The sequence below is a fragment of the Oreochromis aureus genome, linkage group 17, assembly GCF_013358895.1.
Source record: "Oreochromis aureus strain Israel breed Guangdong linkage group 17, ZZ_aureus, whole genome shotgun sequence".
Lineage (NCBI taxonomy): Eukaryota > Metazoa > Chordata > Actinopteri > Cichliformes > Cichlidae > Oreochromis > Oreochromis aureus.
This window is the reverse complement of record NC_052958.1, coordinates 24,495,670-24,509,230: the sequence shown is the minus strand read 5'-3', so window position 1 is coordinate 24,509,230 and position 13,561 is coordinate 24,495,670. Positions and strand designations below refer to the sequence as shown.

The window sequence follows — 13,561 nt, the reverse complement described above, 5'->3', positions numbered from 1 at the left end:
ATTCAGTCAGTGTAGCGTTCAAGTTCTTCTTTACTTTGTAGTTCCAGTATTAACGTCTTACTAGGATTATTTAATATTTCCTTTAATAATAAAGTACTTACTACGCATTATGTAAATGTTATTAGGCAAAAAAAAAAAAAAAAAAAAAAATAAAAAATAAAAAATGCAGCCCTGTCCACAGAGAACATTTTCACATTAATATGTTCACACTTTCCTCCTTTGGATCCATAAAGCCCTTCCAATCCTGCTACCAAGCTTCCATCCTCCCTCCTCTCCCTCCTCTCTATATCTCGCCATCTCTCCAGCCTTTCTCTTTCCCATTCTTATATAGAAGTACTATAACTGGGAACAAGTAGAAAGACAATAGAGACAATACTCAGTTACGAAAAAAACGAACATAAAACGCGATCTTGGCACATCTTGGCACATAGGCTAAGCATATATAGCAACCACTACACATACAATTGATACATATAATACGTAGTACTGAGAGAAACTGATTGCATTATTCTTTTTAAAAAAAAAGTCAAAGAAAATCTTATTGCATGTTCAGTTCCGAATGATAATAATAATAATAATAATAATAATAATGATAATAATAATAATAATAATAATAGAAGTAGTGTAGTATAGTATGATGACAGCTTTTTAAATGACACTGGTTATACTTGAGTACTTTTATTGAAGTAAAATCTAGGTGCCTGCCCATTATGCTGTTGGGATATTTTACCTTTCATTACGCGTAATTAGGCGATGCTTCTTACACAACTGAACAGCAGGTATATGACAGTAGTATCAAGTATAAAGTGCAGGCTCCAGCTTGTGAAATGGTTCAAGTTAAACATGCACTGTGTGTGTGTGTGTGTGTGTGTGTGTCAGCATGTGTGAGGTTTATAGTGTATCTGTGTCTCAATGTCAGTATCGAGGACTCACACACACACTCACAAAGAGGGCTGTTTTCCCCTCGCCAATAGTAGGCTGGACATTGTCAAAGCCAAACCACCAATCACAGTGCGCTTCTGGACACCCTTCTCCTCCCACTGCTATATAAAAAAGGGGGCTCCAGCTGGTGGACACGCAGCTGACAGCGCAACGATTTTCTTAACACAGCAGCTGGAATAATTACAATACGTTCATTTTTATTTTTTGCTATATTCTGACTGGATATTAATAATTTCCTTTTATATATCTAATATGGCAGACAGCCAGGTGGAAAGCAGCGGAGAACTGAGCACCAAGGTAAGGACAATAGAAGGAGACAGGGCACGATGCTTTTTCTAACTCTTGCTTCCATTTATAACTGTAACCTGTTACTAATGTTTCTATTTTAAGCACGGTGCGTATGAAAAAGAAGACTACCAGTTTTCTAGATGATATTCTTTATGATCTGCTTGTATGCACGAAATTCTAATATAAATCTACACATTTGTAATCCATTGACATATGTACTGAAGGATCCGAGTGGATGGATGGAGAATAAAGACAGGCTGATTAAGGTGCTAGTTTTGGCACAGAGAACATTTCTAAGCTTCCTCTGCGGGCAGCTTAATACCGCCTCCCAGTTTCATTTAGAGTCAGACATGCAGAGATTGTAGGATGCCTGTCTGTCATTTCACAAACTACATATACGGCCGCTGTACTCGTCAATGCAGGTGTGTGTTCTGTGAGGGCTGTCCCGATCTGTCGCCAAACTCTCGGATAGTTGAGGGAACTGAACCGGCTGAGGTGCGCAGAACTGTTACTTTCACTATTTGGGGAACGTTTAGAAGTCGAAGCAGTGACCGAAAGCAAATAAAGACCTTCAGGGATGGAGGTAGGATAGCAGAGTGGGTTATCTCCCGCCCAGCACCGAGTGTTTCCATTCACGACCGTGGGACTGTCACAGAGCCACATCTAGTCTTGTTAAACTACTGTTCTGGTTTTGGTTTTAACATAGTAAATATCGGCTTCATTGTTATTGCTTCTGATAGTATTCGTGTAATCATTCACAAAACAAATGGGAGTTCCGCTGCGGTGAAACGGCGTGAACACGCATGTTTCTAACTGTCCAGCTCTGTGTTCTCTGTAACTCCAGCGACGCGATCGAGCAATAATCTGAGTTTATGCATGTGGAGCTCCACCTCACTGCTACTGTGGCCCTCAGCGGAGCTGGGAGCGCGCACGCTCCTGTGTTTCTCACCAGTGTCGTCACGGTGGAGGCAGGCTGCTGTGCCTGTGCGGACCCTCGCGCCTCTCTTCTTCTTTAACCGAGTTTTCTTTAATGTCTCAGAGTCCTCGCGCCTCGTGCACCCGCTGGTACTGTAGTACTGAGTGATGCCGAGGGGACGCTGGTGATTTCCGCTCAGTTTGTTTCTGAGCAGCTCCATTTCAAACAAAGGCTAACAGCGAGCGACACGGCGCAGGGTGTTCTACAGGTACACGCTAATGCTCTACGACTCTAATTCAAACAGCTGGCGCGCGAGCCGTGCCCGTGAAGCTGTGCATGTCTGTCTGCAAGCCGACTCACGCGCTCCATGAGGGGTGGAAGCCTTCCTTTTCTCTAACCAGGTGCCATTCTAGGTTCAAACTCTTAGGGGGGCTCAGCTCCCAATCATAATGTGCTGTTCATAATATGCTGTTTGCAAATGTTATCAGCCCTTCTCACATCAGCAAACCTCAGTTCAATCGAATATCCATTACAGCGTTACCTTCAAAAGCAGCCTAATTAGTTTGATAACCTATGGTAGTGTCTAAGAATAATTCAGAGTAAGTAGAAATTTCAATCTAATCCACCCGTTTTAATGTGGAGCCTTTAGTTATCAAACCCAAGGCAAAGGCTCAGTGTTTTAAGAACTATTTATGGCAATCAGATAAGATGAAAGACATGGAGATTATTTCAGTCTCTTAACCACACAGAGGCAGTGTGTGCATACAGACACTGGAAAACCACTCCATAGACCTGGAGTGGCAGGGTGAAAACGCGCTTTTTATTATGCAAACTCAACACAGAGCATCATGTACCCCAATTTCACGAGTGGAGAATAGATTTGTAGTCCTTCACTTCACATAGCGGCAGCTGTCCTGTTCAGCCATGTTTAGAATGAATCCTGTGAAATGCTGCATTCATGTTAATATGCTCTGTTTAGAATGCCCACTGGCATTTTTCAGTGTGCTACTGGAAAGCAGAGTGAGCGTCCGTGAAAGGCACGGAAAACTACTTTGTGAAAAATAACTTTTGTTTTTCCAGCCAACTATTTGCTCCCTCGTTCACCCTGCTCCTGAACAATCTCTCCATCCTCCTCACTCAACTAGAAACTAGAAAATAACAAAATATAATCTTATAACTATTATTATAAGAGCAGGTTGGGATATTGCCTCCACCAGTGTGTGAATGTGAGAGTGAATGAATAGTGGCATTGTAAAGTGCTTTGGGTGCCTTGAAAAGCGCTATATGAAATCCAATCCATTATTATCCACAATCGACAACAGGACAACAGACTGCTTATGTGGAATAATCATCAATGAATGTGGGAAAACAGAAGCTACAGCTTTATTATTTTTGGTGAATTTGACCACAGGTCCACTTGTACCCGTTTCAGACACTAAATAAGTCACAGAAACGTGCCTGTATTTTCAGAACAGTTTGAACTTTTGCTGTCGATTGAGATAAAACTCTGGCCACATTTAAGATTCCAATGAATCATGAAGAATCACATTACCAGCAACATTAAAAAGAAGAATAAATGAACACTTGACTGTTTTTTCCCAATCAATGAATTGATTGAATTAGCGTCGAAGCACCGTGTTTCTAAAAGACAACCGGCATCCCATTTCCACAAAGGTGAGGAGGACAGGAGGGAAAACACCGGAGAGGTTTTGCGCTCATGTCTACTGACAAAAAATATTCACTTTTTTCTACTTGTTTTAGGCATAGATAAATAATGATGATGCAGTGATTAGTGTTTTGAATCTTTTGGTTTGTGGTGATGAGAGGCTGGTGCCTTTCTCTGTGGTGTTTCCTCATTATTTTGAGGAAAGCTGAAATGTGGAGATCACAGTTGTTGTTTTGTAGGTTTTGTTTTTTGTTTCTACACAAAAACAAAGAACTATATTGAGAATGTGCATCTTAGGTCATACAAATGCCTACCAGTTAAAACCATGTGAAATGGTCATTTTATTTTGTTTTAATTCATCATCGCATGACTTTGCAGAGAAATTGCAAAAGGCAGTCTTCCTTCAGTGGAAGGACAAAATGATGTGGTTTAAAAATGCCATGTGGCTGCTTTCCTCCCTCGCACAGATCAGTCCACACTTTCATGGCATGTATGTTTTTTTTTTTCTGGACTATGATGAGCAAACCTGGATGCAGCTGGAGAAGCTTCAGCTTAAGTGGTTATTGTTGGCATTACTGTGATTCTTATAGGAGGTGCACTGATTTGGTGAGTAAATAATTTACTTTTTCTGCCTTCTTGCAGTGCCAGGTTTATAAACTTGCTAGCCAGTGTTAGCCTAGCCTTGTATCACCCATGCTCTGTGTGCATGCTGCTGCCTCTCGGCTTATGTTGGTTAAAAAAACATAAACCCTGCAGCTTTAATTAATTTATTTATTTTTACAATTTTCTCAGTGAAATTAACTGTTTCATTCGAAATGGGAAAAGTGAGCTTAGAAATTATTAGATAAGAGACGAGACGTTTTCGCAGCTGTTAGCGGTGTTGTCATGTTTTCAATTCACACAAACTGTTAGGTGGCAAAATCAACCAGCACAATAATTTACAAGCATGTATTCGAACTCCTGCATTTGTTTTAATGCTTTATGGCTACATCTGCAGCATCTGTGAATGTCAAATCTAGCCATTCTTTATCAACATAAACAAACTGCTTTTACATTTAACTAGCAACATTTTTAAAAAAGTAGTCTTAATACCATTACTTTTTTACTAAAAACTGTATTCGTTTACAAGTTTTGTTGTGAAAGTCAAATTTAAGACATCCATAAGTCAGATTAGAAACATTTTGGGGTAGCCTATGTTAGATATAAACACAGCCACTGGTCATCTTGCTTATTAGAAACTGTAACAAGAAACTTTAACAAGTAACAACTTCAACAACATTAAGTTCTATGTTGTAAACGACAGAACTTTATGTTGTAAGTTATCTATGGTTGCACAGCCATTAGGAATCAAATCTGCTTCTGAATAATTTGCTGGTTTTTATTCTTGTTGTTTTTTGGTTTTTTTAGTTTGTCAGAGATTTCTCAGAGAGTTTGCAGAATTGTCATTAGACTGAAAGAGTTTAATGATTCCCTACATTACACTGAACTCTTGCAAGTCTAGAAAAGGAGCTGCTGGACAGACATCAGCTGAGTGGTAAGTATTTTTGTTTTCCAGTAGATTAGTAATATTCAGTGTCATCTATATTAATCATGCTAAATGTTTAATCATACTTTAGACCAACCTGTTTTACTCCTCTAATTTATTCTTTGGCTTTGGGAAATTGTTTCTTTACCAAGCTTTTTGTACTTTCTGTTATTAGATCTCAGGTACAACAGCATTATGCTGTTGTCCTCAGAGGCATTAAAGCAGGACTTTGTGTTGACTCCGGTAAATTTTATAAGACATGCTGTGTAAGTAAATACAAACAACAGTTTGGGATGCATTTCTTGAAAGATTGTATCTCACAAACTTAGTTTAGAGGTACCACAATGTCTGTACAGTATATAGTGGAAGTCTGCACGTTTTCTGTGAAGAGATGAGCTGAGCTATCAACTCAACTGAGTTGGATCAGGTGGTGGGGGAGGATGCTGGGCAGACCTGTCACACCCAAGCATATAGGCTGCACAGGGGATGCCTGCCAGAAGCCCCAGTTCAGGAGATCTTAATATCCCAGTTCAACAGTTTCAAAGGGAGGGTGGGGACATTGAGTCAAAATGGACAATGTTCTGCTCCTCCATAGCTGATGCTGCCGCAGCAAGGAGCTGTGGCCGCTAGGTGGTTGGTGCCTGTCGAGGTGGTAATCTCAGAAGGGAGGCATCAAGCTGAAGGAGGAGTCCTACCAGCCTTGGTTAGCCAGGTGGTGGCCTCCGCCTCGCAATGGAGCAGTTCACGGCTGAGTGTGAAGTGGCGTGAATGAGAATCAGCACCTCCAGATCTATGGCCATGGTCCCCAGCTGGAAAAGGGTGGAGCGTCCACTCTGGCTGAAGGACGAGTTGCTGCCCCAAGTGGAAGAGTTTAGGTATCTCGGGGTCTTGTTCACAAATGAGCAGAGAGAAGAGCGAAAGATTGGCAGATGGATTGGGGCCACAGCTGCAATCATCCTCAGAGTAGAGCTGCTACTCCACATCGACAGGAGCCAGTTGAGGTGGTTTGGGCGTGTCCCACTGGGAGGAGGCCCCAGAGCAGACCCAGGACATGTGGTCTGGGGGTTCTCTGCTTAGGCCCCTGCCCCCGTGACCCAGCCACGGATAAGTGGAAGAAAATGGATGGATGGCATAATTGGTTATATCAAATTGACAGTATTTTTTGAAAACAGTGTAATAATCCAACTTGATTGTCTAAAATGCAGAAAAAATGTTTTAAGAGGAAATATAACTTGGTGTTCTAAAGAATGGGCAGCGCTGTGATTAGTTAATTGGTTATTCGAAATTGCAAGTGGGTGTGAATCAGAGCGTAAATGGTTGCCTGTCTCAGTGTGTTAGCCCTGTGACAGACTGGCGTCATGTCCAGGGTGTACCCTGCCTCTTCCCTTATGGTAGCTGGGATAGGCTCCAGGCTCCAGGATAAGCGGAAGAGAATGGATGGGTTCTAAAGAATATGATTGTTTCCTTGCAGAACACAAGGAGAGATGAGTCCTCCATCACAGATGGTGTGGTCAGTGAAGATGGTCACCTGCATCTTCAAGGTCATTGGATCTCCAACCCACATCCACTGCCACTGTACAGGGATGTTGGGATAATGTTAAAGACTTTCTTCAGGCACTTACATTTGGATCATCTAAATCTATGACAGTCATTTAGATAGTAATGCCAGGACTGGGAAACAAACCATCCTTAAAGTATTACAACAAACCAATTATGTGTTTTATATGCAAAACAAATGTGGTGTTTGAGCTACAGACTGCACTGAACATTTTATATTGATTATATCAGTAATATAACTTGCAATACAGTTATGTAATACAAGTTATAGGAAGCTAAACTTTAGTTTCAGCAGAACAGTGTCCAGTGTGTTGGCTGAAATGCTTTTTTGCATTTGAAAATAAAAGTTGGGCTGATTTTAACTGCATTACGAGAAGTGTTTTTAATTATATTTACAGTGTTTATATCTGAGTGTTGTTGAACTAGAAATCTCTTAAGCTCAAGGAATATAAAATGTAATGTCATTTTAGTTGCATTCAGTTTGTATGTAAACAAATTAAAAAATAGTAACTTACCACAAATTGTTTTTTTAATATAACTGACCTTGAAATGTTTGTCATTGACCAAACATTTACTATTGCTCAGAAAAACCAAGATATTCTTAGTACTGTGTACTCACAGTGAAGAAGCTGTCCTAAGTTGGTGATCTTAAGTACGCTTATTTCTTTTTTTGAGGCAACGAGTTTGCATATTTTTTTTATAGTCTGTAAGAACTAATTATGACCAATGTATTCATAATGAATAAGTTGCCCTAACTTGGTTATTTTAAATCAGCTTTTCGTAGGGCTTTTTTTGTTTTGTTTTTTTAGGCAACAAATTTGCATATTTGATTTAATTTTTTTAAGTTTTGTGAACTAATTAGATTTTACAGTCTATCAACTCCAATGTTGAAAAGATGGTGCAGAAAGCTACATCTGGTCAGGGAAGAGTTGGCCAGATTTGTAAAAAAAATGAAGTGGCTGCAGTGGACAGGTGCAAGGATATCGATGGTTACACCCTTGTGCAATAAGGGTGGATGTAGGTTGTGTCACAAGATGGTCGATCAATTTCTTTCACTGACTCAACTACACAAGACATTTTGTAGGGGGTATAGGAGCTGTGGAAGCTAGCCTGTAAAAAACTGTAATCTGCACATTTTGCTTAAAAAAACAAAAGAAAACAAAAATACTCCTCCGTACTGTAACGCTCGCCCACATTTGTAACAAAAAATAGACCTGCAATAGAAACGTATTTAGAAGCATGCATGTGAGTAAAAAGTACGACAACCTAAAGCCCACGCAGAGCCCAGTGTTTCAACAGAAAGACTGATAACACAACAGAAGCAGTGATGATAATGTCACATGTTAACATGGACAGAGAAATTATGGACACATTGAGCTCAGCTGGAGTGAAAACTTTTTTCTAGCGTCCGAAACAGCAGCGCTGTTCCTGTAATGACCATTAAAACCTTCACTGGGTAAAGCTGGCAGGAGCCCTTCATCAAAGAACCTGATCAACAAACTCCAATGTAAAGAAAAGCATCCACGGCTCTTTGTTTTACACAGCAGCAAATCTACACTTAAGCTACAGACGTACGGCTACATTAAAATATGCAGATGAACTGTTCACTTAGTCTGATACCACGTTTAGATTAGGCTGTTGCAGGTGACCTCCAACACCTGCAACTGCGACACTTGAGTCTCAAAGGGGCCATGAGGTGTACTAGACAGTATTTATTTGAAACTTTTGTAACATTATTTTTCAGATTTAAAGTGAAATATTATAAAATATTGTGTTAATGAAATTGTTTTAATATTTAAAATATAAAATGAAAAGCCAATAAAAATGTTGTGGATCATGAGCCACCTACCTGGGGCTGTTAGGTTGCACCAAATGATTACTTACATTAATTATTAACATGTACAGCATCATAACGTTTGTGTTCAGCAGGACAAAATCTTCAGACTCTGCAAATGCTCACTTTTCTTCAAGCTGCTACCACATGCTCCTTTAAAGGCTTAAAGACACAAATTCTTGCAGACACACACACACCTGCACAAAATCACATACTCGTGAACACATACCTAATCTATGTCATCCAGCAGATAAAACACTGTCAGAACTTTTTCCTCCTGTTAACGTAAGAAAGCCTAACAGACAGAGTATAGGCAGTTTTATTTTATGTATTAGGTTATGTTGCATATACCTTATTTTATTTGACATTACAGTACTTTAGATCATTTATTTATTTTTTCATTTAAGAAAATGTTTTCTTTAAAAAACTACATTCGTTTTTTGACAGATGTTGTATTCAGTTAAACTTTAAAACAATGCAATTTATATTTATCTTTTTCTCCTTTTCGCTCAATTTTCTCTTTCTAAACTAAACCATCTTTCCTGATTACTTGTCTGAAACCATAAAGTGAGTCATGCTGAGATCTGACTTGGTCATTTGGTCACCTCGTTTGATCATGTGCTCTTCCTGCATTCATAAAAGTGGGCCAGTATGTCTGAGAATATGTTTTGTTTCAGGAGCTGAAGGAGAAGAAACAGACTGAAGAGACAGAGAATGGAGAAGACTCTGCTGCCAATGGCAAAAATGTAAGAACAGCTCCTCTTAACTCCTCCCACACCTTGTAGGACATGGATAGTCCTTGTGTGTTACTGGTGACCAACATAAATCTGTCTCACCATGTCAGGACAAGGAAAATGGTGAGGAAGACAATGAGGTAGAGGAGGATGAGGAGGATGTGGGCGACGAAGAGGAGGAGGATAGAGAAGGTAGGCTTCTTTATGCCATGGTAAGCAAAGAGGTGATGAAACAGAACAACAACAAAACATGTCAATCAATACAATGCAGAGGTGAGAGGAAAGAGCACACGTGGCATTGTTTTTAGTGTTGGGGTCATTTTAGGAGTTTGGATTTTTGTAATATATAAAATGCTCATCCTTAGCATATTTGAAGACACCTCCCAACATTACTCCCAACATTTTTGCACAAATATCTGTACTTTCTATTCCTTACATTTTCAAAACAAAATCGTTACTTTAAGTTTTGCCTTTGATATTTCACGTCACTGAGCATCCAAACATGAAACCAATTTGAGCCTAAACGGTGTAAATGGAATAAGAAATCACATAAAAAGTGTTTCTATCAGCTCAACAAACATCAGCAAAAACACAGGTGTTTGTGTGCAGCTTGTCTCACAGTGTGTTGCTAGCTAAAGGTCCAGCTGCTGTATTACACAGGGAGAGAAAAGAAAGAGAGCTGACTTCACTCAGAGATGGAGAAAGATATGAAAGACAGGACAGGAGAGGAAGAAGAAAGGTTAGATTTAAAGGGAAGGACTGCTCAACTGGAAATTTTCAGTCCTCATGTTTGTAAATCAGATATTGGGTCTGTAATTTACTGGTCGATCTACGTCCCTACCCTCACCCATGGTCACAAGCTGTAGGTAGTGACCAAAAGAATGAGATCACAGATACAAATGGGGGAAATGAGCTTTCTCTGAAGGGTAGCTGACCTCTCTCTTAGAGACAGGGTGAGGATTCAACCTTTTCTGTGTCACACAAAGACACGGTGGTTTGAACCAAAGATCTCAAATTTGGACTCATCAGACCAAAGCAGAGATTTTCACTGGTGTAATGGCCATTCCTTCTTGTTTTTGGCCCAAACAAATCTCTTCTGCTGGTTGCTTTTCCTGAGTGGTGATTTCGTAGCAGCTATTTGGCCATAAAGGTCTGATTCGTGCAGTTTCTCTATCTGGGGTCTAATCTGAGGTGCTTGCAATTTCTGAGGCTGGTGACTCAGAAATATGTACCCTCAGCAGCAGAGGTGACTCTTGGTCTTCCTTTCCTGGGGAGGTTCTCATGTAAGCCAGTTTCGTCATAGCTCTTGATAGTTTTACGGCTGCACTTGGGGACAGACTCAAAGTTTTAGCAGTTTTCCAGATTGACTGACCTTCAGTTCTTAAAGCAATGATGGACTGTCATTTCTCTTTACTTAGCTGAGTGGTTCATGCCATAATATGAAGTAGTCAAATAGGGCTGTCAGCTGTGTACCAAGCTAACTTCTGCACAACACAACTGATGGTCCCAACCCCATTAAGAAGGCAAGAAATTCCACAAATGAACCCCGACGAGGCACAGCTGTGAGGTGAAAACCATTTCAGGTGACTACATCATGAAGCTTACTGAGAGAAGGCCAAGGGTTTGCTACATATCTAAATTATGAATCATACACATGATGGATAACTACACATAAGACCAATTATTCATGTAGGTAGATAGAAATTTGTCTGCATTATTTATTGGTAGAGTTTGACAAGACATCTGTTTAGAAGTCACAGCAGTGTGATTCAGGTGGGGTGAAAAATACTGAACTGAAGCCTCGATATGTTCTACTGTTTCATTCTAACAAGCTTTATCTTTTTGTATTCAGGTGACGAGGAGGATGATGAAGAAGATGACATTGATGGACCGAGGGTGAAGAGAGCAGCTGATGACGATGATGATGACGAGGTAAGGATGTGTCCAACTTACAGGAAGAGCTTTTAGTGCTAAAAACAGCAAGAACAGTTAGAGTTACAGCAGATCAGTCACACTGAAGGGCTTCAGCCTGCAGCTGCAAAGAGATGTGTCTGTAAACCTTCAACTATTTCGTGAAAGGTGTAATTTATCCTGAACCCATATTTGATGTTCAAAACATCATGTATTTGAAAGGTGAGAAAGGATCATCTCTAAAGTCTAACTGAATACTGCATCAGCCAAATCAGGAGAGCAGTGAGTGGACATCGCTGAGTTAGTGACGGCTGGCACAAGGAGTTCCTCAGGGACCATTATCACCTGGGTACCTGTGTTGTGGATATTGGCCCTGTGTGTGACATCAGCTTTGCACGGGCAAAATTTTAAAACACTCTGCCTAAATTAAGAAATGTAAAAGTTGTGTGAGGAAGATTAAAAAACAACAAGTTTTTGTTTTCTTGAAACAAAGAGACATAAAAAACAAAACGGAAGAAAAAATAAAATAAAATAATGGAAAAATCTTTCTATAACCTGGTATAATCTCGCTGCTAAATTATTATTTGAAATATTTCCCTGCTTTTGCATACTCATTCTACAGAAATGTTGTGTTTCATAAAACACAATTTACTTATTTAACTACAAGAAACTGGAGTTTTAACTTGCAAATCAAGTCACTTTACCTCAGTTTTCTGTATAGTTTCAAATTATAAAGACCCTACAGATTTACAGTGCATAATCCAACAGTTATCTAAGATTCCATTAAATAATAATAATAATTATGATAATACTGATAATAAAAACATATAAAATAATGTCCTGTTTAACACGTATCTGGATGGATGTTATCTTTACCTGAAACGTTTTTTAGTGAGGGATAGAAAAGTTCAGAGCATGTCTTAACCAGCTGACAAACATTCATTTTTACTTGTGAAAAGGGGGATAACAAAACATCAATAGCGGTGTTGTATTTTTGTGCAGCATCACCTCTAACCTTGATCTTCTCGATTTTCAGGATGAGGTTGAAAGCAAGAAGCAGAAGACAGATCAGTAGTGTCTGCAGCGCCCACTCTGCACGGAGGACGACACTATTGAAAGACAGCCAGCAAACCTTCTACACCTCAGTCCTCCTTTCGTAACAAAAATGTGTTTAAAAAGAAAATTTGTTTGTATTTTTATTTACATTTTATATTTTTGTAAATATTGTAAGGAGTTTGGCCATTTTGCAAAAGTGATCTGGGTATACAGTGGTGCTCTGAAGACTTTTAGATCAACATCAACCATCCATACTCTGTCTCAACCACCAGCCTGTCATTCCAACAGCACACACACACACACGTACTACAACTACCTTTTTTCTGTTTTTCTAAGACGTATAGGATGCTAGAAGTTGTGTGTTGACCTGTAGTTGCATGGGAGTGTTAAAATAACTCGGCTCTTTTCCCAGTGCTGGGGATATATTAGTGGTAGTTTCTATGAGATTCCAAAGTCGTAGTTTCTCTTGTCCATGTGTCTCTATCTGTGTGTCCGTCATGGCCAGATTATAATTTTTTTTAAATGTCTGTGCAATTTGGTTGAATAATAAATTCATTTGATTTTGTTTTTAGATTTGGACTGATTCTGCTTTAATTAAAAAAGAAGTTTGGACAACCAGGAAGTCGCAAAACACTCCTTTAGGTTGTACTCATGACATGAAAGCTGGTATATTAAGTCTTATTATTTTGGTAGTTGATTAATAAGCCAGGTTGCTGAGCATTTAAATTTTTTTTTTCAAAGTAGCTAGCCTCAGTAGTCAGGGATCACACCTCCAGGACATCCATCCTTGACTGCTGCCCAACACACGACCCCAATGGGCCTGCTGAAGAAGCGTGGCTGAGCCTCAAAGCAGAGCTGCTGCTCCTCCACATTGAAACAAACGAGTTGAGGTGTTCAGGACATCTGACAAGGATGCTTCCCTGGTTGAAGCCTCAGGATAGACCCAGAGCACTTGGCTGGCCTGAGAACATCTTGGTGTCCCCCAAAACCTGGAGGAGGTGACTGGGGAGAGAGGTGTCTGAGCTTATGTACATGGCCCTGGAAGAAAATAAATGGGTGGATGGATGCATTTTATGCAAACTTACTTTATGCATACTTAGGTTGTCATACTCTTTTTTGTTTTTTTATTTAG

General features: G+C 39.7%; 1 protein-coding gene across 1 annotated transcript; it reads left to right on the top strand.

The window, feature by feature from the left end:
- The first annotated feature begins 1,055 nt into the window (after positions 1-1,055).
- On the top strand, positions 1,056-13,000 carry LOC116320822 (prothymosin alpha-A-like). The gene is made up of 5 exons (XM_031740545.2): positions 1,056-1,239; positions 9,406-9,474; positions 9,573-9,654; positions 11,315-11,394; positions 12,410-13,000. Exons 1-5 carry the CDS (start codon positions 1,195-1,197, stop codon positions 12,446-12,448), a joined length of 315 nt encoding a protein of 104 aa, XP_031596405.1. The 5' UTR covers positions 1,056-1,194; the 3' UTR covers positions 12,449-13,000.
- Positions 13,001-13,561: the final 561 nt, after the last annotated feature.

What these genes read in the sequence shown, in the direction of transcription:
- LOC116320822 (XM_031740545.2), top strand. Translation starts at nt 1,195, where the DNA reads ATGGCAGACAGCCAGGTGGAAAGCAGCGGAGAACTGAGCACCAAG. An exon ending in CTGCTGCCAATGGCAAAAAT is followed by an intron (nt 9,475 to 9,572) that starts GTAAGAACAGCT and finishes TCACCATGTCAG; the next exon opens with GACAAGGAAAATGGTGAGGA. An exon ending in ATGACGATGATGATGACGAG is followed by an intron (nt 11,395 to 12,409) that starts GTAAGGATGTGT and finishes CTCGATTTTCAG; the next exon opens with GATGAGGTTGAAAGCAAGAA.